At 50.6% G+C, this 23,842-nt stretch overlaps 2 protein-coding genes across 2 annotated transcripts in view; one reads left to right on the top strand and one right to left on the bottom strand.

Moving 5' to 3' along the window:
- Positions 1–16,676, bottom strand: part of MRPL38 (mitochondrial ribosomal protein L38) — a 35,507-nt gene extending 18,831 nt beyond the window's left edge. The window contains exons 1-3 of the mRNA XM_075316262.1: positions 16,570–16,676; positions 9,415–9,594; positions 6,960–7,097 (exon numbers count right to left, since the gene is read on the bottom strand). Of these exons, the coding sequence (XP_075172377.1) occupies positions 6,960–7,097; positions 9,415–9,594; positions 16,570–16,633 (382 nt within the window). The 5' untranslated portion in view covers positions 16,634–16,676. The remainder of the gene's footprint in view (positions 1–6,959; positions 7,098–9,414; positions 9,595–16,569) is intronic.
- A 211-nt stretch (positions 16,677–16,887) lies between these two features.
- Positions 16,888–23,842, top strand: part of LRRC69 (leucine rich repeat containing 69) — a 76,305-nt gene continuing 69,350 nt past the window's right edge. The window contains exons 1-2 of the mRNA XM_075316261.1: positions 16,888–17,142; positions 23,489–23,615. Of these exons, the coding sequence (XP_075172376.1) occupies positions 16,966–17,142; positions 23,489–23,615 (304 nt within the window). The 5' untranslated portion in view covers positions 16,888–16,965. The remainder of the gene's footprint in view (positions 17,143–23,488; positions 23,616–23,842) is intronic.

Raw genomic sequence — 23,842 nt, 5'->3', positions numbered from 1 at the left:
GAACGTGCGTACCTGAGGAAGTCGTTTCTGAAAAAATACAGATAGCGCTGAGACTTGTCCCTGAAGGGAACTGAGCGACAACCCTTTTTCCAACGTAGATTGCAGGAAAGAAGGAAACATGGACGATGCAACCGGCCAGGGAGAAACACCCTGCGCCGAGCACTGAGATAAGAATATCTTCCACGTCCTGTGGTCAATCTTGGCGGACGTTGGTATGCTAGCCTGTCTCATGGTGGCAACCACGTCCTGAGGTAACCCTGACGACACTAGGTTCCAGGACTCAATGCCACACCATCAGGTTGAGGGCCTTAGAATTCAAATGGAAGAATGGCCCTTGAGACAGCCAGTCTGATTGGTCTGGTAGTGCCCCCGGTTAGCCTACCGTGAGGCACCACAGAACCGGGAACCACAACACCCTCGGCTAATCTGTAGCGACGAGGATGGCGCGGCCGCAGTCGGTCCTGATGTAACGCAGCACTCTGGGCAACAATGCTAGAGGTGGCACATAAGGTAGCTGGAACTGCGACCAATGCTGAACTAAGGCGTCTGCCGCCAGAGCTCGATGATTGTGAAACCGTGCCATGAAGCTGGCACATTGTTGTTGTGCCGTGACGCCATTAGATCGACGTCCGGCCTCTGTCAGCGGCGCCAGATCTCCTGAAACCCGTCCGGGTGAAGAGACCATACTCTTTCGGCCACACCCCGGCGGCTTAGGAAGTCAGCTTCCTAGTTTTTCACGCCTGGGATGTGAACTGTGGATATGGTGGATACCGTGTCTTCCACCCATATCAGAACCTGCCGGACTTCCTGGAAGGCTTGTCGGTTGCGCGTTCTTCCTTGGTGGTTGATGTATGCCACCGCTGTGGAGTTGTCCGACAGAAGTCGGATTTGCTTGCTTTCCAGCTGCTGTTGGAAGGTTTGTAGGGCAAGATACACTGCTCTGTGTTCAAGAACATTGATCTGAAGGGTGGACTGTTGTTGAGTCCACGTACCCTGAGCGCTGTGGTGGAGAAAAAACTGTTCCCCACCCTGATCGACTCGCGTCTGTCGTAACTATCGCCCAGGATGGGGATAGGAAGGACCTTCCTTTTGACCATGAGGTGGGAAGAAGCCACCACCGTAGAGATTCCTTGGCCGCCTGAGAAAGAAAGCCGACTCTGTTAAGGGAGGTCGACTTCCCGTCCCATTGGCGGAGAATGTCACATTGTAGCGGACGCAGATGAAACTGCGCGAAAAGAACTGCCTCTAGTGCTACCATCTTACGTAGGAAGTGCATGAGGCGTCTCAATGTGTGCGACTGGTTCTTAAAGAAGAGATTGCAACCCGTAGTGAATGCTGTTTGTCTAGCGGAAGCTTTACTATCGCTGAGAGAGTATGAAACTCCATGTCTAGATATGTTAGCGATAGGGTCGGGGTCGGATCTGACTTTAAGAAGTTGATGATCCACCCAAAACTCTAGAGAGTCTCCAGCGCAACGTTCGGGCAGTGTCGGCATGTTTCCTAAGAGAGTGCCTTGACAAGTAGATCGTCTAGATATGGGATCACAGAGTGACCCTGAGAGTGCAGGACTGTGACTACTGCTGCCCTGACCTTGGCGAAGACCAGTGGTACTGTCGCTAGCCGGAAGGTAGAGCTACGAACAGAAGGCGTTCGTCTCCTATAACGAAGCGTAGAAACGCTAGTGCTCTGGATCAAACGGCACGTGTGGATAAGCATCCTTGATGCCTAATGATGCTAGGAAATCTCCTTAGGACACTGAGGCGATGACATGGCGGAGGGATTCCATCCGGAACAGCCTGGTGTCCACGAGCTTGTTGAGCAGTTTTAGATCTAGAACGGGACGGAACGGCCCGTTGTTATAGGCACCGCAAATAATTTGGGGTAAAAACCGTGACCTTGTTCTTGAAGAGGAACCGGGGTCATCACTCTTTCTGCCTATAGAGTTCACCCTGTTTGCAGAAGAGCAGCGGCTCGGCCGGGAGGTGGAGAAGTTCTGAAGAATCGAGTTGGAGGACGAGAAGAGAACTCTATCCTGTACCCGTGAGACAGAATGTCTCACACCCAACGGTCATTGACCTATGGCAGCTAAATATCGCCAAGGCGGGAGAGCCTGCTACCGACCGAGGATGCGGAGAGAGGAGGCCGCAAGTCATGAGGAAGCCGCCTTGGAAGCGGGTTTTCAGACTGTCTCTTTTTTGGGCGTGACTGAGCCCTCCAAGAATCTGAGCTCCTCTGATCCTTTTGAGTCCACATTGGACGAGGAAAAATGGGACCTGGCCGAGCCTCGAAAAGACCGAAACCCCGACTGACTCCTGCTCTGTTGGGGTTTGTTGTGTCCTGGCTGAGGAAAGGATGAATCCTTACCCCTGGACTGTTTAATGGTTACATCCAAACAGTCACCAAACAGTCGGTCAGCAGAAAAAGGCAACTGGTTAAGCACCCTTTTTTGGAAGCAGAATGTGCCTTCCTCAGGCTCTGCTTAAAAACACGGAGTAGCGGAGGCTACTGCCGCACGGTTCGCAGAGTCTAGGGCAACCTGACTCGCGTAAGAAACAAATGCAGACATTTGAGAGGTTAAGGATGCCACTTGCGGCACAGATGTACGTGTAACCGTGTCAATCTGTGTAAGACAAGCTGAAATAGCTTGGAGTGCCCCAAGGGTGAGAATGCTGGAGCCAACGGTGCGCCGACAGCCTCATAGATGGATTTAGACCAGAGATCCCTCTGTCTGTCAGTGGCATCTTTAAGTGCAGTTCCATCTCCCACTGCAACTATGGATCTAGCTACAAGCCTGGAGATTGGAGGATGCCGCTTGGGACACTGGGTCCAATCCTTGACCACGTCAGTGGGCAGGGATAACGTGTATCCTAAGCCGTTTGGAGAAGCGCATATCTGGATAAGTGTGGTGTTCCTGGACTGCCTCTCTGAAGGCAGAGTGGTCCAGAAAAATACGTGAAACTGACTCCTCCACTGGAGGAGCTGGGAGAGAAATAACCAACATTCTATTGATGGACGCTATAAGATTATTCACTATGGCGTCACCATCAGGTGTATCCAGATTGAGAGCCGTCTCAGGATCAGAATCCTGAGCAGGTACCCCCGCCTTATCACACAGAGAGTCCTTTTGCTGGGACCCTGATGAAACCGAGGGCCGCTCAGTGAGCCCGCTTAGGCTGTCTGGGACTGACGTCTGTGCAGAGCCGTGACTCTGGGATGCGTGTGACATTCCCGGAGCTGTTAGTTGTTCACACTGAGGGGGGCCATGGATCAATGATTTAACAGTGCCCATGTTGTGAGAGACATGTCCGGACTGCTAGGCTTCTAGTATCATAGCCATAGTGTCAGAAAATCTGTCAGTAAATACTGCAGACACCGTCCTCATCCTCTGGCCATTAGCAGAGACTCCGGCTACAATGGGGGTCTATGTAACCTGCCGGCCGTATAGCCGTACATGCTGTACCGGCTGCAAAGAAAAACATGAGGTTCTGCACCTTTGTTTTACACAGAGAATATGCTGATAACTCCTCCGCATAATCCAGGAGGGTATATACAACGTGCGACCAAACAGTGCAATGTATATAGTAGAAGCATATCTATAAGTGCACTTCTGCACTAGTGGGGTTAGCACCACAGGTGCTGCTTAACGCCTGTTGCAGCGATTGTGTGACTATCAGAATGCCAGGGTCTTCCACACTTGTCTCTGTATTGTACAGAAAACTGACACTAATGGCTGCCGGCGTCCTGTATAGAGAAGGAAGCCGTGGGCGTGCCTGAGAAAGTGCGGGAATCCGGTTTCACAGTGCACACAGTGAGAGGGGTGGAGTATGCAAAACATACTCCAGCTCTCAGCGCTGCTGTGCTATGCAGCATCACGCCCCTACCCTGATGTCAGGGCTGTGGGCGGTAACGAAGGGAGACTAGGCCCAGAAGCCGGGGACTCGAGTTAATAAGCGCGGCCGGCATATCAGTGCTGGCCGGCGCGGAAGTCCCCGGCGCACCACAACTCCCAGCGGCGCCTTAAATAAAAACGGCAGCGGCGTTAGCGCGGTAGTCACCCAATACACTAACACACCCAGCAACGCTGTGGTGTGCGATGGCACTAGTGCGGACAGCGCCGCTGTCTCTGGCGCACTAACACACCCAGCAGTGCTGCCGTGTGTCTGCGCGGTCCCCACAGGGACACCGAGTACCTCCATGTAGCAGGGCCATGTCCCTGAAGATACTCCGCTCCATGTCCAGCAGTACCAGGGGCTGTGGATGGAGCACGGCCTCAGTGCCTGGAGACCGATAGAATCCCACTTCACCCAGAGCCCTGTAAAAAGGGATGGGGAAGGAAGCAGCATGTGGGCTCCAGCCTCCGTACCCGCAATGGGTACCTCAACCTTAACAAACACCTCCGACATGAAGTGGGGTGAGAAGGGAGCATGCTGGGAGCTCTATATGAGCCCTCTTTTCTTCCATCCGACATAGTCAGCAGCTGCTGCTGACTAAACAGTGGAGCTATGCGTGGATGTGTTGCCTCCTTCGCACAAAGCACAAAACTGGTGAGCCAGTGATCCCACTGGGGGTGTATAGCCAGAAGGGGAGGGGCCTTACACTTTTAAGTGTAATACTTTGTGTGGCCTCCAGAGGCAATAGCTATACACCCAATTGTCTGGGTCTCCCAATTAGGAGCGAAAAAGAAATGCACCTTGTGGCCCAAAAAACGCATAATGTTTTGCCGCGTTTTTGTTAATGCGTTCTTTAAAGGAGAAAATGATAGGATAGGATAATTGATAGATAGAACATATAGAATAGATAAGAAAGAACAGATAGAAAGACCAGCTGTTTAAATTTTTTTTTTTTTGTAATTAAAAAAAATGACGTGGGGTCCCCCCCATTTTTCATATCCAGTAAAGGAACAGCAAAAGCTGCAGGCTGCAACCCTCAGCTGTGTGCTGTACCTTGGTTGGTTATGAAAACTTGAGGGGATCCCACACTTTTTTTTATTTGATTTATTTAAATAAATAAAAAAAAAAAAAAAATGAAGTGGGGTCCCCCCATTTTTTTTTTTTTAAAACCAGCCTAGATACAGAAGACAACTGGGGGCTGATATTATTAGGGTGGGAAGGGCCATCGCTATTTGGTCCTTTCCAGCCTAACAATAGCAGCCCACAACCGCCCCAGAAGTGGCGCATCCATAAGATGAGCCAATTCTGGCACTGGGCCCGGCTCTTCCCATTGCCCTGGTGCGGTGGCAATCGGGGTAATAGAGTTGTTAATAACAGCCCACAGCTGCTACTAAGCCCTAGCTTAGTGATGGCATGAGTCTATGAGACACCTCCCTCACTAATCTGTAAGTGAAAGTAAATAAACACAAACACCCAAAAAACCCTTTATTTGAAATAAAAGACAAAAAAACACCCTCTTTCACCACTTTATTAACCCCAAAAGCAGCCCTGCAGGTGCGAGGTAATCCACACGAGGTCCCACGATGCTTCCAGCACTGCTACATCTGACATTTACAGCGAGTGCCATAGAACAAGACTGCCCGCTGTGAGCTCCATGCAGCAACTGAAGTGAGTAGCGTGATAAGCGGTAACATCCCTCAGGTTACCCGTGGCCACAGCTGGAGTCATCCACCTCTGACAGCAAATCACCCGAGAGACTGAAGTGAGCTGAAGTGAGCCGCACAAACAGCGGGACATCACTCAGGTGATTTGCTGTCATGGGTGGAGGCCGTGGCCGCAGCTAACCTGAGTGACGTCCCCGCTGAGTGCGCGGCTCACTTCAGTTGTGGAATGAAGTTCACCCAGTCATGTTCTATGGCTGCTCACTGTGAGCTTCAGATATCTAGCAGTGCTGGAAGCGTTGAGGGACTTCGTGTGGATTACGTCGGACCTGGAGGGTTATGCTGGGGTTAATGAAGTGGTGAAAGGGTGCTTTTTTGTCTTTTATTACAAATAACGCATTATTTCGGTGTTTGTATTTATTTCATTTCACTTACAGATTAGTGAGGGAAGGAGCCTAGGGTAGACGGCTGCCATTACTAATCTAGGAGTAAATGGCAGCTATGAGCTGCCGTTAACTCCTTAGTACACTGATTGCCACCGCACCAGGGCAATTCGAGATGAGCCGGGTAAAGTCCAGAGACTGTCACATTTAATGGATGCGGCAATTCCGGGCGGCTGCTGGCTGATATTTTTAGGCTGGGGGTTCCCAATAATGTAGGTCTCCCCAGCCTGAGAATACCAACCCTCAGCTGTGAGGTTTTATCTTAGCTGGGTATCAAAATTGAGGGGACCGCACACGTTTTTATTTTTTATTGTACTGTACGATATAGACCCGCCTGCCAGCGGCTGTGATTGGATGCAGTCAGACAGCTGTCACTCAGCGTCGGGGCACATCTGACTGCAACCAATCACAGCCACCGGTGGACGGGGGAAGCAGTGCATATTCAATGAAGGTAATGAGTGGCCTGGGAAGTGAATGACCTGCCGCGGGAGCAGTGCGACAGCTGCACCAGTTATTTAGTAAGTATGAAGCGCTTTCTCCTACTCCTTTGCACCAGATTCTGGTCCCCATTGACTTTATGGGAACCAGCATCTGGCCAGATATCAGGTATCAATCCCCCACCGACACAACGGGGGATTGATCTGCCAGTCCTCCGAAATGCAGGGACAAGACGCAAAAAGAATTGACATGCTGCATCTTGACTGTGTCTTCAAAAATGCAGCTAAGATGCATCCAAAAAAGATGCAATGTGCGGCCATCAAAATAGAAATCTCAGACTTTACTGGGAGAAGGAAACGCATGCATTAAGTGCACCTTTGTGACCTCAAAAATGCACCAAAAATGCAGTAAAAGATGCAGTGTGTGAACATAGCCTTAATTACAGTAGATTCTCTATGAATGGAACAAATCCTATTCCCACTCTGCAAAGAAAAGCTTAAAGATGAAACATCAAAAATGGCTCATACATGTGCGGTGACGAGAGGCTTTCTCTAGCTCCAGGTTTTTGTGATTTGCTTTCAGCACCTCCTTCCGGGACTTTTTTCGCTCTGTTATAGAAGAGGACATGTACGGAAAACCGATGTCAACCTTCTGCAAGTCTTCATCTAGGAGACAGAAAAACGGTGTTATTGTACTGCAGCTTCAGAAAATCAAGGGGAATATTCAACAGGATTGAATGGAGTTTTCTGGTCTAAGAAGAAAAAGTGACTGCAGACTGCCGAATCATGACAGTGTGTGATGTGCACGCCGTCACGATTCTCTTGTATTCCCGATGCGGGTGGGCGGTCATGTAACCACATGTATGTGATTTGCGTACCTCCTGCCTGGTGCTGACCACACTATCTACAACACTGAGAAGCGGAGGAGTTTCTAGGCCGGCTGCAAGGACACAAATCACATACATGTGGTCACATACCCACTCACCTGCACCAGGAATATAAGGGAATCCTCACAGTGCGCGACTACAAAGCTTTCCTCTGAGACTGACAACCCCTTTAAGATAATTGAAGTCACTTCCCAGAGCTGGGAACACACTTCATTTCCTTTATTATCTGTCTAGATGGAGACGATCAGTTACACACATTGTCTTCAGCATCGTTTGTTGTTATATGGTCACCACGGCAACACTTTGTTTGTTTTCTTCAAATACATCAAGGTTTTTGTATTTCTTTTTACTACCATTACAGTATTTTTACTCTTAGGCCTACGACACACGGCATGAAAATCGGAGCGAGTGGAATGCAATAAAACATCGCATTCCACTCGAACCAATATTACTCTATGTCCCAGCACCCATGAGCGATTATTTTCTCAGCCCTAATCTGATCGAGAAAACAATCGCAGCATGCTGTGGGGGGAATGCGGTCCTTGTTTCTCTCGCACCAATTCAAGACTATGGGGTAAGAGAAAAATCACACTGCACTCACAGTACACCGGTGTAACGCAAGTGCAAAGCGAACAGAGGAGACAGGGAGATAAATCCCGCCCCTCCTCAGCATCGGCCCTCCCCTCCTCAGTGCTGGCCCACCCTCCGCAGCTGTGGTCTGATCGCATGATTGGAGCTCAGTGGCAGTGACACTCAGTTCCTGCTTTGCTGCCAGCGTGAGCCAAGTGTCATGCGAGGATCGTAGTAGTCCCCGTGTGGCCCCGGCCTGATCGTTTTTTCCTCATAAAAATAATGTACTGTCGTTTAGTCATGACTGTATATTACTGCCTGAACATGGAGATAACACTGAAATCTGCAGGGCTCCAGCTAAGGTCCCGTAACAGACGTCATCACCAGACCGTCCTGAGGTCCTTAGGTTCCTGTCTGCTATGATTTCCCCGTCTGTCTCGGCCGTCTTCTTGCCAGGGCTGAGCCATATTCGGCACTGACTGCTGTTCTCACCCGGACACACAGCCAGTATTGGAGTTTTCCAATCACGGTCGTTGGTGCAGGGGTGTCAGACCTAAATCCCAGCTCCTGATCAGAGGTGAAGCACAATCAGCATCCTGTAAAATCTACATGCTGCTGCTCATGTGCATTCATGGCATTTTTCGTGAAGGGGTTAAAGTAGCTGTATGAAGCAGCTGGTTCTCTGCCACTCACTGCTGCAGTATCCAATAAGCATTTACAATCACATTTAAGGATCCACTGTGATTTTCGACATAAGCAGAAAACACGGCACAATTGTTAAAGGGAACCTGTTGCCCGTTTTTTAGTGCATGAGCTATAGTGGTATATTTTGCCCTGATCCCCCTGCAATTCACCCCAAAAAACCTTATGAATAGCTCTTACGCTGTGCGCAAATACGACTGGTCCAAAAGTTGTCATTGCAGCAGCTCCTGTCCCTCCACCCCGCTGGTAATCGCCATCCTCCCGATGTGATTGATGTGGATGCGTCATCTACATAGCCGGAGATAATCTCACCCCTGCGCAGGGAGATCGCGGTTCACACAGGCGCACTTTGCTCTGCAGCTGCGGGCAGCGCCTGAAACCTAACTGCACATGCGCCAGCAGCCGCTCACAGCAGGGCAAAGTGCGCCTGTGTAAATCGCCATCTCCCTGCACAGGCGTGAGATTATCTCCGGCTATGTGGATGACGCAGGACGCGTCATCCATATCAATCACATAGGGAGGACGGCGATTACCAGCGGGGAGGAGGGGCAGGAGCCGCTACAATGACGCCCATTGGACCAGACGGGCCACATCTGCATACAGCATGGGAGCTATTTAAAAGGTTTTTTGGGGGATATGCAGGGGGGGGGGGTCAGGGTAAAATATACCACTTTTTAGAATACAGCATAGGTGCTAAGGAAGGTGGTGGGATTAGCTCATACACTAAAAAACTGCCAACAAGTTCCCTTTAAAGCTGAAGCGGCGGCTCTTTTCCTGTAGAGGACACAGGTTTCTCTGTGCGGGAACCAATATGGACACTGTACCTGTGACCGGGTACAGAAGCTGCCTGTACGTCTTCCACCAGTTGGTCTTCTTGCTCTCCTTGTCAGCGTACCGGTAATACTTTTTGAAGCAACGATATTTATTCAATGACTCCAAATCCTTATCCCGAAACTCGTCATTGGGAAGGGGGCCCAACGGAGCGGCTCGCCGGCACAGGGCAGCTACGGAGAGGAATAAAAGCATGAATAAATTACAAAATAAACATTCTATAAAAACTGTGACAATGTCACTGCCACCTTCACCACCGCACTAATGCAGCCTTTACTATATGAGCCTTTTCCACTCTGATGGAATATTGATGAGCAGCAGTTGATGGTGATTGGCTGCAGCGGTCTCATGACAACAATGGCACGAGCACTGACCTCTCTGGTGCGGGAGGAGAATATACATTGCTTTTAATTTATGTGGGGGTCGTACTTAGGGATTATAGACTCAAAGTTAAAGCGGGTTTCAATAGGAAATGTTTGGGGTTCACGTTTCTTAAAGTTGAAAACCCTTTTAAAGAGGTTGTCCTAGACGGAGGTACTGATGAGCTGTGTCATAATATGGTAAAATAGGACCAATCTGTAAAGAAACATGGCTCACCCTAATCTGGGACATGAAAAAAGAGCTAGCACTCTAACACTACATCTGACCCCTGTCCAGCAAAGACCCCTGGTGAACAGGTAATTGAACTGGTACACCTGGAAAGCAGGACCGTCAGCAGAGAAGAGGGCACCAGTTTTCCAGTTATGAATATTTGGGCTTTGTGACAGGAGTAGGTCCTATAGTTACGGGAGACATATTTTCGACATTGTGATCCCAAGCGACATGACAGGCATGTTCTTGCATGGCGGTGCGGCCTGAGCATCAGCCCCAAATTAATATTGGCCCGACGCATGGGGTTGTATGTGCCATACTTCCCATCTATCGAAGGCTAAAATCATGATAGGAAATATGGTATTAATATCTTCAACCTGGGACCTCAGGGGGGCAAATATCGATCGAGGATCTCATCATTTTTGGAACCCAAGCTACATCCTATTGACCAGCCCCCATCTAAGGTCTCTAGGGGAGGTATGAGAGAGTTACTAATACCTAATAAATACAGATTCGGAGTTTTCAACATTGTTCAATTTGAAAGATACAGTTCTCTGTAGGTTTGTTCCGTATTTCCAAATGGGAGCACTTCCCTCCATATAAAAAAAAAAAAATTGCCCCATTCCTGCAATCACAGGTTTAGTACTTTTATTTATTCATTTTATGTGACTCTATATATTGTATTGTTTTGTCCTCCTTCGTAATATCTTTTTATAAACACTGCCTATTTTTTGGATTAAATATATAACATTTAATAGCTTTGTTCCCCTTGCTCTATAAATCGCATCCCTGAAGCTTTGTGAGGTCAAATGTTACCAGGAACGAGCGTCCAATCGGCCTGTATAAAGGATTGGTGGTGGCAGCTAGTAGTTTTTCTTGGGTTATTGCGAAGCTCGGCAGTGATTGTACTGGAATATCCATATCCATCCATGCATGGGAATTGGAAGGGTATATGCACTATATGGGCACTATGAGAAAGCCCAATAATCGGGACTGTAGTGAAAGCCAGTAGTGTAGTGTAGCCATCGCTTTGTCCATCAATTGTCAGTCAATTGTGTATTGTACTGATGAGTGGGGACAGCGGAATGCTGTTCATGACAAATTGGTGGGCAATGGTGGGATATCTGCGGGATTCCCCTAGAAGCACCCTGACATTTGGTGGCAGCAATGGGATATTTGCGGGTTCTCACTGGCTGCACCCTGACATTTGGTGACAGTGATTGGATATCTGCAGGATCCCCCCAGCTTCCCCTGACATATGGTGGCACTGGTGGGATATCTGCAGCATCTCCCAAACATTTGGTGACAGTGATGGGATATCTGCGGGATCTACCCAGCTGTCTCCTGACATATAGTGACAGTGGTGGAAAATCTGTGGGATCTCCCTGGCTGTACCCTAAATTTGGTGGCAGCAGTGGAATATTTACAAGTTCTCTCCAGCTGCACCCTGACATTTGGTGGCAGCAGTAAGATATTTGCGTGTTCTCCCTGGCTGCACCCTGACTTATGGTGGCACTGGTGGGAAATCTGTGGGATCTTCCCAGCTGCACCCTGACATTTGGTGACAGCAGTGGGATATTTACAGTCATGGCCAAAAGTTTTGAGAATGACACCAAAATTATATTTTCACATGATCTGTTGCCCTCTGGTTTTTAATTGTGTTTGTCTGATGTTTATATCACATACAGAAATATAATTGCAATCATATTATGAGTACCAAAAGGTTATATTGACAGTTAGAATGAGTTAATGCAGCAAGTCAATATTTGCAGTGTTGACCCTTCTTCAGGACCTCTGCAATTCTCCCTGGCATGCTCTCAATCAACTTCTGGACCAAATCCTGACTGATAGCTGTCCATTCTTGCATAAGCAATGCTTGCATTTTGCCAGAATTTGTTGGTTTTTGTTTGTCCACCCGTCTCTTGATGATTGCCCACAAGTTATCAATGGGATTAAGATCTGGGGAGTTTCCAGGCCATGGACCCAAAATCTCAATGTTTTGTTCTATGAGCCATTTAGTGATCACCTTTGCTTTATGGCAAGGTGCTCCATCATGCTGGAAAAGGCATTGTTGGGCGCCAAACTGCTCTTGGACAGTTGGGAGAAGTTGCTCTTGGAGGACATTCTGGTACCATTCTTTATTCATGGCTGTGTTTTTAGGCAAGACTGTGAGTGAGCCGATTCCCTTGGCTGAGAAGCAACCCCACACATGAATCGTTTCAGGATGCTTAACAGTTGGCATGAGACAAGACTGGTGGTAGCGCTCACCTCTTCTTCTCCTAAGGCCTTGTGCGCACTAGGCGTTTTTGCCGCGTTTTTAGCGGCGTTTTTTACCGCGTTTTTGTGCTGAAAACGCAGTGACATTGCTTCCCCAGCAATGTCTATGGGTTTTCATAAGTGCTGTCCTCACACAGCGTTTTTTTGTAGCTGCGTTTTTGTGGTGACCACAAAAATGCAGCATGTCAATTATTTCTGCGTTTTTCACCCATTGAGTGCAATGAGATGTTCAACAACGCAATAAAAAACGCATATAGCCGCGTTTCTATGACTAAAAACGCAGCTATAAACGCAAGGGGTGGGCACTACAGTGACGTGTACAGGAAGAGGATTCCTTCTGTTGGTAAACACAGAAGCATGAATCCTCCCGGTACCGTCACCGCTGCGTCCACCTCCCGTCCTGTGGATGTCAGCTCCGTGCGGCGCCATGTCTGGGCGGGAGGTGGAGGCAGCGGCGAAAACCAGAGTGAACAGTAGAAAAATAAAAAAATGTCATATACTCACCTGTCTGCAGGGTCCCGGTGCCATGCCCGCTCCCAGCTCCTGTCTCGGTACCGCCGCTCTGGCTGTGTGCAGTCTCCCCGGGGCAGGACCTTGCTTGCAGGACCTGGCGGTGGATCACCTGATGCAGTCACCTGACGCATCAGCTGATCGTAGTCTCGCCGGCTTTTTCGCGCCTGGCCGGCTATCAGCTGATCCTGCCGTCAGGGGACTTCATCAGCTGATTACCGGCAGCTCCTGCAGTGATCGGACGGGATCAGACTCCTGTCCAATCGATCGCTGCAGGAGCTGCCGGTAATCAGCACAGCACATAAGTGAGTATTATTTTTTTTTTTTCTACCGATGCATCAGCTGATTGTATAATCGGCTTTTATACAATCATCTGATGCATGATGTGATTCACGTAGTTTAACCTGACATCATCTGATCGCTTTGCCTTCCAGCAAACCGATCAGATGATATTGGATCCTGATTGGACGGCGCGGGACCCTGACCCAGGATTACTGCGGAGGGGGGTTTATTTCAATAAAGATGGAGTCACTAATTGTGTTGTGTTTTATTTCTAATAAAAATATTTTTCTGTGTGTTGTTTTTTTTTTTATCATTACTAGAAATTCATGGTGGCCATGTCTAATATTGGCGTGACACCATGAATTTCGGGCTTAGGGCCAGCTGATAATATACAGCTAGCCCTAACTCCATTATTACCTAGCTAGCCACCCGTCACCAGCAGGGCTGTGGAGTCGGAGTCGTGGAGTCGGAGTCGGAGTTCATTTTGGTGGAGTCGGAGTCGGTATAAAATGCACCGACTCCGACTCCTAAAATATATAATAAATTGGGGACAGGAGTGCAATGCAGAATGTGCTGAATATTTTACTAAATAACAACATTTAGTATAATGCTTATATTTAAGTGAAAAATTTATTGTAGTACAATGTGAACATCAGACATTTAATTGTTTTTATGATACAATAATCAAGATATTTGGATAGAACATAAAATATTTATTGGAATACAACTTTAGAACACAAAAAAAACTAATAAATTGTAAATATGTAATATATATAATATATATATATATATACAGTGTATATACACACACACAAGATATATATGTAATCTACTGTATATTACATAGTGTATTACATATTTACAATTTATTACAGTTTTTTGTGTTCTAAAGTTGTATTCCAATAAATATATTTTATGTTCTATCCAAATATCTTGATTATTGTATCATAAAAATTATTAAATGTCTGATGTTCACATACACATATTCATGTACTACAATAAATTTTTCACCTAACTATAAGCAATATATGTAGGAGTCGGAGTCGGAGCCGGAGTCGGAGTCGGAGTCGGTGCAAGAGAATTTGAGGAGTCGGAGTCGGAGTCGAAGGTTTGGCTTACCGACTCCACAGCCCTGGTCACCAGGGCAGCTGGAAGAGTTGGATACAGCGCCAAAAGATGGCGCTTCTATGAAAGCGCCATTTTCTGGGGTGGCTGCGGACTGCAATTCGCAGTGGGGGTGCCCAGAAATCTTGGGCACCCTGCACTGTGGATTCCAATCCCCAGCTGCCTAGTTGTACCCGGCTGGACTCAAAAATTAGGCGAAGCCCATGTCATTTTTTTTTTTTTTTTAATTATTTCATGAAATTCATGAAATAATTAAAAAAAAAAGGGCTTCCCTATATTTTTGGTTCCCAGCCGGGTACAAATAGGCAGCTGGGGGTTGGGGGCAGCCCGTACCTGCCTGCTGTACCCGGCTAGCATACAAAAATATGGCGAAGCCCATGTCATTTTTTTTTTCTTTTTGGGCAAAAAACTGCATACAGTCCTGGATGGAGGATGCTGAGGCTTGTAGTTCTGCAGCTGCTGCATACAATGAACATTTTGAAGAAGGAAATGACATCAGACCTTTTTTTTTTTTTTCCATCAACAATCTTTAATGGCATTGTGCACTGATTAAAAACGCAGTGAGCAAAAACGCAGCAAAAAACGCACCAAATCGCGGCAAAAACGCATGCGTTTTTGCCGCGTTTTTTAGCCGCGGGTGCGTTTTTTGAGACAAAAACGCACATAAAAACGCAGCGTGAAAAAAACGTCTAGTGCGCACATACCCTAATAAGCTGTTTTCCAGATGTCCCAAACAATCGAAAAGGGGATTCATCTGAGAAAATGACTTTACCCCAGTCCTCAGCAGTCCACTCCCTGTACCTTTTGCAGAATATCAGTCGGTCCCTGATGTTTTTTCTGGAGAGAAGTGGCTTCTTTGCTGCCCTCCTTGAAACCAGGCCTTGCTCAAGCAGTCTCCGCCTCACAGTGCGTGCAGAAGCACTCACACCAGCCTGCTGCCATTGCTGAGCTAGCTCGGCACTGCTGGTAGTCCGATCCCACAGCTGAAACAGTTTTAAGATACGGTCCTGGCGTTTGCTGGTCCTTCTTGGGTGCCCTGGAGCCTTTTTGGCAACAATGGAAGCTCTCGCCTTGAAGTTCTTGATGATGCGATAGATTGTTGACTGAGGTGCAATCTTTGTAGCTGCGATACTCTTCCCTGTTAGGCCATTCTTGTGCAGAGCAATGATGGCTGCACGTGTTTCTTTAGAGATAACCATGGTTAACTGAAAAGAAACAATGATACCAAGCATCAGCCTCCTTTTAAAGTGTCCAGTGGTGTCATTCTTACTTAATCATGACTGATTGATCGCCAGCCCTGTCCTCATCAACACCCACACCTGTGTTAATGGAACAATCACTAAAACAATGTTAGCTGCTCCTTTTAAGGCAGGAATGCAATGATGTTGAAATGTGTTTTGGGGGTTACAGTTCATTTTCTTGGCCAATATTGACTTTGCAAGTAATTGCTGTTAAGCTGATCACTCTTTATGACATTCTGGAGTATATGCAAATTGTCATTAGAAAAACTTAAGCAGTAGACTTTGTAAAAATTAATATTTGTAGCATTCTCAAAACTTTTGGCCATGACTGTACAGGTTCTCCCCAGCTGCACCCTGACAGTGGCAGTGATTGGAAATCTGTGGCATCCCACCGGCTGTCCCTTGATATCTGGTGACTGGTGGGATTATAGGGCATTAGTCGTCATTCCTTCCACTAAACACTTGCACGTTCCATGTGAGGCCTCTGTGTGTAGTCACGGTGAGCCCGGTGTGTCCCCGCAGTCTGACCCCGGCCCGCACACTGATCAGCCGGGTGTAAGCAGTGGAGGGCTCCGCTCACTGTGCAGTGGCCGCTCCAGGTACTGCAGCTCTCACTCTCTTCCATAGGCGCTGCAGTACCCCGGATTGGTCAGGACACAGTGAGTGGCGCTGTGCTCTGTTAGCAGCTGACCGGTGGGGGTGGCGGAGGCCGGACTGAGCCCACACTGACACTGCACCGCATTGGTCACTAAGGTCTCAGTCTAGGACAATCCCTTTAAGACACATTCACTTCACTTTCGATCATTGGGGAGAAAGGAGGGCAGAAAACTATGGGGTAACATGGTAAAGAGTGCGGGGCGGGAGGAGAGTGGAAGGTTTCTTATGTTACTGGGGCATTGTAGAAGGGGCTGTCCAAATAGTGAGCAGCCCCTTTAAGGCTGCATTCAGACATAGCAGCAGTGTGCGGCTCTCGGCGGCGCAGTTCTCACAGGCAGCAGACAATAGCGCCTCATCTGCCCCTATCACCACCATTATGTACTTCCTCGGCCTCCGTGTGTGACAGGCAGAGGCCACGTGATCCCGCTCACTGCCCCAGCCTACAGCCCGGTGCTCCCGCCTTACCCGCTGTGCTCAGCGTTCTCCCGGTCACCGGCCAGACTGACAGCCTAGCCAAGGGCGCCGCCATGTTCCCTGTCAGTACACGCAGATGGAAAGGGCGGAGATACAGCGATAACTGGACCAATCACTGAGGGACTTTTAGAGAAATCAACCAATAGCTATTCAGTTTGAGTGTCATGTGACTTTGTGCTAACCAATCACTTTGCAGCTCTTGAAAGGGGCGGAGCCGCCTTATTCAATCAGATAAAATACAGAGAAAGCCTCGTCCAATCATGTGTCAGGTAGTTTTGCCATTAATTAATATGGCCGCTTAGAGAAAGCGTAAAGGTCGTTGTCTTGGTAACTGGAAGAGTCTTAACCCTATGATGACTAGTGGGATTTGGAGGTAGCAGCAGGCGCATGGCTGACGTGCTGGTGCTGCGGGCTCTCCGCGGGCAGGCTAGGACCCTGAACCTGAACGGGAGGAGGCTGCAGCGTGTGCCGGGGGCGGTGTGCAGCCTCTCCCTGCTGGCGAGCCTCCAGCTGAAGAGCAACGCGCTGTGCCAGCTGCCTGCAGAAGTGACGGAGCTGCGCAATGTGAGGCCCGCAGTAATACCGGGGTACATGGCTGATAGGGCTGGAGGCGCCTGCACTGTGAGCTGGGATCTCCCAAAAAGATGTAGCTTGTCACCTAGCAACCGGTGCCCCCTCTTAATGGTGACTCTGGTATCCCCCACCCTGGCGGCTGCGGAGACTCCGGGATAAGTGCAGAAACTTCCAGAATTGTCTGCAACCGACCTAAACCGACGGCAGATGGAGCAGAGTGAGTGGGCTGCCATGTGCCCATAGATGGCTTGGTCAGGGGCCGCAGGGCGACACAGTCCTGGGGCGCAGGCGACACTGTCCGGGGCCGCAGGCGACGCTGTCCGGGGCCGCAGGGCGACGCTGTCCGGGGCCGCAGGGCGACGCTGTCCGGGGCCGCAGGGCGACGCTGTCCGGGGCCGCAGGGCGACGCTGTCCGGGGCCGCAGGGCGACGCTGTCCGGGGCCGCAGGGCGACGCTGTCCGGGGCCGCAGGGCGACGCTGTCCGGGGCCGCAGGGCGACGCTGTCCGGGGCCGCAGGGCGACGCTGTCCGGGGCCGCAGGGCGACGCTGTCCGGGGCCGCAGGGCGACGCTGTCCGGGGCCGCAGGGCGACGCTGTCCGGGGCCGCAGGCGACGCTGTCCGGGGCCGCAGGGTGACGCTGTCCGGGGCCGCAGGGCGACTGTTACGAACCGGCGCCGCCATAGCCGCAAGCAGCCTGCTGCGGTTCCTGTTGCGCCCAGGCACCGGCTGCCGTTCTTGGCCGTGCCTCGGGTCGTCCAGTTGGCTGTTCCTTCCACCACGTCTAAGTGTGGAGAGGCGGCTAGTGCGCATGCGTGCGCCGATTTACCCCAGCCAGAGTTGAAGCCGGGTGTTTTGCCTAGTGAGCATGCTCAGCCTGATTGTGTTATGTCTGAGACTAAGTCCTCAGTTCAGGCTACTGAGCATGCTCCCACAATTAACCCTAACAGCCTCTTTGCACAGGTACTTGGACTTCGTGCTGTGTCTAAGTGCTGGGATGTGCCTACTGAGCATGCTCAAACTGATAGTCTGCTTTCTGAGCCTGTTGCTCAGGCTACTGGGCATGCTCAGGCACTTAGTGCACCAGAGGCTAGGTCCGGTAAGGACCTCACTGAGCATGTCCGTGAGGTGGCAGGCCCTAATAGGGCAGAGGGTGTCAGGTGTCCTGATGACGTGGCAACTCCGGACTGGCTCGCAGAGGCCCGCCCCTATGATCTGGCACCTCAGTATTGGTCATCAGACGATGACTGGTGAAGTGTTTGGGGCATGGCTGCCATGAGGTCATCAATGACGTGGCGGTTCCGGATAGGTTGCATGTGACGTCACTGATGACAGGGCACTCTGCTATTGGACCTTGGTGGTTCCACCCTGGGTTTGGGGCGGACCCAGGTTATAAAAGGGGCTGGAGACAACATGGAGGTGCGCAGTCTTCACATTTGCTCAGTCAGAGCACACCTCCATGTTAGAGCCTCATTGCGGCATAAGCCTATGTTGGGAAGCGGTAGGTAGGGTTAGGCGAACGGTGCCTGTCACGCCAAGATTCGTGGCTCGGCACATCAGGGTCAGGCGCCGTGCTTCCCTCCTGCCGTTCCAGTCTTGCTATAGCAGCCCAGTGGCGTTAACTGGGTTGCGGCTGCTGTGCTTCCTGTCCGATTGTGCCCCCTACGCACACGGACAACGCACCTGCTGCGCCACCTGTCCGATTGTGCCCCCTACGCACACGGACAACGCACCTGCTGTGCCACCTGTCCGATTGTGCCCCCTACGCACACGGACAACGCACCTGCTGCGCCACCTGTCCGGTTGTGCCCCCTACGCGCACGGACAGCGTACCCCAGGACCCCTGTGGAGTTAACAGGGTGTTCCTTATCCTCCTCGGCTTCCCGGTCAACGCTACTGGTGTACCCATCTGGCCTGACGTGTCCTACACACACGTGGCCAGTCGAGAGGTGGCCAGAAACGCTAATCGGAGGACCGCTCGGCCTGACGTGTCCTACACACGTGGCCGACAGGGTGCTTTCGTAGCGGTCTTCCGGTCGACGCTACCTGGTTACCACCCGGCCTGACGTGTTTCCTGCACACGTGGTTGGTGTAGCGCTAGGTGCACCAAAACGCTAATCGGGTTGTCGTCCGGTCTGACGTGTCTCAACACACGTGACCGGTTCCCAGAGTTCCTGGGTTATCTCAGAGCCATCCAGCTCTATAGTCTCCGCCTAACCCTCAGGTGCCAGCAGCTCCTTTGTCATCTGGAGCACGGTGGGCCCCGACTGGCGATTAGGATATATACCCCCTGGTCCTAATCTGCCGGTCCCCCCGTAACAGTAAGACTGCGCCAGGGTCTGGCTGGCATGGCGGAGATGGAGCAGCTACGTCAGTTCATGCTGCAGCTTGATGCCAGAGTGAGGTCTCTGGAGAAGTCTGCTCTTGCTGCTGATATGGATGATGTGGTGGCTCAAGCGGCTGCAATTGTGTCAGTCACCAAGCCTACTCCTACCCTCCCTCACCTCTCGCTGCCCAACAAGTTTACGGGGAACAGCAAGGCATGTAGGGGATTCGTGAACCAGTGCTCAGTCCATCTAGAGCTGTTGGCTGCACGGTTTCCTACAGAGAGGTCGAAGGTGGGGTTTATCATCTCCTTGCTCTCTGATAGAGCACTGGAGTGGGCTACACCATTGTGGGAGAGGAATGACCCCGTAGTACAGGACTCTAAGGAGTTTTTGGAGTCCTTGCGACAAGTGTTCCTGGGGCCTCAGGTCACTCACGACTCGGCCCTACAGCTACTGACTTTGGAGCAGGGGCGTACCTCCTCAAGTCAATATGCTGTGAGTTTCCGGACACTTGCTGCAGAACTGGGGTGGTCAGAGAGGACTCTCATTCCACTGTTCTGGAGGGGATTAGCCTCGCACGTGAAGGACGCATTAGCGTCGCGTGAGGTACCAACTACCCTTGAGGGCCTCATGACTCTGGCTACCCGCATTGACCTGCGGACCTCCGAACGTCAGCTGGAGCGCAGGTCAGAGGGTCGTTCAGCCACTGTAGTGGTCTCTCCTACTGCACCTCCCTTAGAGGACATCTCTGTCCCTATGGACATCTCTAGGGTTGGTGTTGCTAGGTCTTCGAGTCGCAAGGGCATTTCCTGTTTCACTTGTGGGCAGTATGGTCATCATGCCAACCGTTGCCCAAAGCGTCAGGATAAGCGACCACGATTGGTGACCATAGCTGGAAGTAGACTGGACTCTGCGTCATCCATTAGGGTGACGTTTCCCGCGTCCATTTCCTTTAAGGGGTCAACATGGTCCACAAGGGCAAGTGTGGACACAGGTGCTGGGGATAGTTTCATCTCCTCCTCTTTTGCCCGGCGGCATGCCATCCCGCTGGTGCAAATGCCAAGGCCAGTGAGAGTCCGTGTGGTGGATGGGTCCTTGTTGTCAAAGGTAATTCACCAGCGGACAGTGCCCATTACCCTTGCCATGTCATCTGGGCATAGGGAGACCATTTCATTTCTGGTTCTCCCTAAGGGTGCAGATGATATTCTGCTGGGTATTCCTTGGTTGAAGCGGCATTCCCCACATATCGACTGGTCGTCTGGGGTGATTACGCGGTGGAGCGAGTCTTGTAGCTCCCACTGCATGTCTCCATCTTCCGCCCGTCGCTCAGTGGTATCTGTGGCGACTATAGACCATTCGAGTGGGAGGGCCGCTAGAGGGGGGGGTACTGTTACGAACCGGCGCCGCCATAGCCGCAAGCAGCCTGCTGCGGTTCCTGTTGCGCCCAGGCACCGGCTGCCGTTCTTGGCCGTGCCTCGGGTCGTCCAGTTGGCTGTTCCTTCCACCACGTCTAAGTGTGGAGAGGCGGCTAGTGCGCATGCGTGCGCCGATTTACCCCAGCCAGAGTTGAAGCCGGGTGTTTTGCCTAGTGAGCATGCTCAGCCTGATTGTGTTATGTCTGAGACTAAGTCCTCAGTTCAGGCTACTGAGCATGCTCCCACAATTAACCCTAACAGCCTCTTTGCACAGGTACTTGGACTTCGTGCTGTGTCTAAGTGCTGGGATGTGCCTACTGAGCATGCTCAAACTGATAGTCTGCTTTCTGAGCCTGTTGCTCAGGCTACTGGGCATGCTCAGGCACTTAGTGCACCAGAGGCTAGGTCCGGTAAGGACCTCACTGAGCATGTCCGTGAGGTGGCAGGCCCTAATAGGGCAGAGGGTGTCAGGTGTCCTGATGACGTGGCAACTCCGGACTGGCTCGCAGAGGCCCGCCCCTATGATCTGGCACCTCAGTATTGGTCATCAGACGATGACTGGTGAAGTGTTTGGGGCATGGCTGCCATGAGGTCATCAATGACGTGGCGGTTCCGGATAGGTCGCATGTGACGTCACTGATGACAGGGCACTCTGCTATTGGACCTTGGTGGTTCCACCCTGGGTTTGGGGCGGACCCAGGTTATAAAAGGGGCTGGAGACAACATGGAGGTGCGCAGTCTTCACATTTGCTCAGTCAGAGCACACCTCCATGTTAGAGCCTCATTGCGGCATAAGCCTATGTTGGGAAGCGGTAGGTAGGGTTAGGCGAATGGTGCCTGTCACGCCAAGATTCGTGGCTCGGCACATCAGGGTCAGGCGCCGTGCTTCCCTCCTGCCGTTCCAGTCTTGCTATAGCAGCCCAGTGGCGTTAACTGGGTTGCGGCTGCTGTGCTTCCTGTCCGATTGTGCCCCCTACGCACACGGACAACGCACCTGCTGCGCCACCTGTCCGATTGTGCCCCCTACGCACACGGACAACGCACCTGCTGTGCCACCTGTCCGATTGTGCCCCCTACGCACACGGACAACGCACCTGCTGCGCCACCTGTCCGGTTGTGCCCCCTACGCGCACGGACAGCGTACCCCAGGACCCCTGTGGAGTTAACAGGGTGTTCCTTATCCTCCTCGGCTTCCCGGTCAACGCTACTGGTGTACCCATCTGGCCTGACGTGTCCTACACACACGTGGCCAGTCGAGAGGTGGCCAGAAACGCTAATCGGAGGACCGCTCGGCCTGACGTGTCCTACACACGTGGCCGACAGGGTGCTTTCGTGGCGGTCTTCCGGTCGACGCTACCTGGTTACCACCCGGCCTGACGTGTTTCCTGCACACGTGGTTGGTGTAGCGCTAGGTGCACCAAAACGCTAATCGGGTTGTCGTCCGGTCTGACGTGTCTCAACACACGTGACCGGTTCCCAGAGTTCCTGGGTTATCTCAGAGCCATCCAGCTCTATAGTCTCCGCCTAACCCTCAGGTGCCAGCAGCTCCTTTGTCATCTGGAGCACGGTGGGCCCCGACTGGCGATTAGGATATATACCCCCTGGTCCTAATCTGCCGGTCCCCCCGTAACAGCGACGCTGTCCGGGGGCCGTAGTGCTACATATTGTAGTTCGGGGACCGCAGGGCACTCCAAGAATGCAGGGCGATACAGTTTTGGGGACTGCAGGGCACTCCGGGGGTGCAAAAATAATATTTGAGAAGGGGTTGTCCAAGTAGTAGACAACGCTTTTAAGATCTCTGGGCCAAAAAGTGATGTCACTGAGAATCTGCCTTCAGATGTGATTTTAAATGAATGTGGCTTTACCAGTGTGAGACATGTAATGACTGACAATCTGTTCTCCTGAACTCACTGCAGAGCTGTGTGATAATAACGTACACAGTACAGCAGGACTGAACTTAGTCTCACTACAAAAATATTTGAAGTTACACTCTCGTAGCGCTGCAGCTTGCATCTCACACAGTGAGCCGAACTGACAGCTCAGGGAAAGGACAACTGCAAATGTGTTTGTAAAGAGACAAGGTTCAATTCTGTTGTACCGTGTGGGTTGTAATCCGACACAGCTCTGAAGCAGAGCTGACAGCACTACGAGAGGACGACTGCTACTGATGTGTTTGTAAAGAGATAAAGCTCAGCCCTGCTGTACTTTGTTAGTTGTAATCACACACAGGAGAACAGACTGTCAGTAATTACATGTCTCACACCTTTCATTTAATATGAGCTCTGGAGACAGATTCTCGGAGCTCCTGTGCCCCTGCTGCGGCCATGTTATTGATCACCAGGCTGCTGTATACGGTCAGTCTTGGCTGTGCCTGGTATCACAATTCACTTCAGCTTATTGCCCTTTAATCAGATGATTGGCGGGGATGCTGAGAGTCGGACCCCAGTGATCCAGTATTGATGACCTATCCTAGGATATCTTAAGACTCGGTCAATGATTTCAGTGTCCTGAAAAACCCTTTGATGCAAAATAGTTTCTGAAGATCTAAAAAACACGGCAGACATTGCTCAATATTAACCCTCTGATGTCTTTCCACAGCTCACCGTTTTGAACTTGGGGAACAACCAGTTTGTAAAAGTTCCTAACGAGCTGAAGTCTTTACAGTCCTTACAGACCTTGCACATGTTCGGTAATAGGATTACTGAGATCCCAGCCTGTGTATTTGGTAAGTTGTGAAACGTTGTAAATCAATATATACTGTGAGCACATGGATGTTATACAACACGTAGGTCGCCAACACAGTAGTAAAAGGTAGCCTTTCTTCTGAGGACAGAATTCGATAATTGTAACTGTGTATATCAATTTCTTACAATCCTTTGAAGGTATCAACAGGCGTCCAAAAATAACCAAACCATGAGATCCCCCCCTATGACTTGAGCAATTTGGAGCAAA

This window comes from Anomaloglossus baeobatrachus, chromosome 6 (genome assembly GCF_048569485.1).
Source record: "Anomaloglossus baeobatrachus isolate aAnoBae1 chromosome 6, aAnoBae1.hap1, whole genome shotgun sequence".
Classification (NCBI taxonomy): domain Eukaryota; kingdom Metazoa; phylum Chordata; class Amphibia; order Anura; family Aromobatidae; genus Anomaloglossus; species Anomaloglossus baeobatrachus.
The sequence above is the reverse complement of the archived record's forward strand: the minus strand, read 5'-3'. Positions and strand labels throughout refer to the sequence as shown.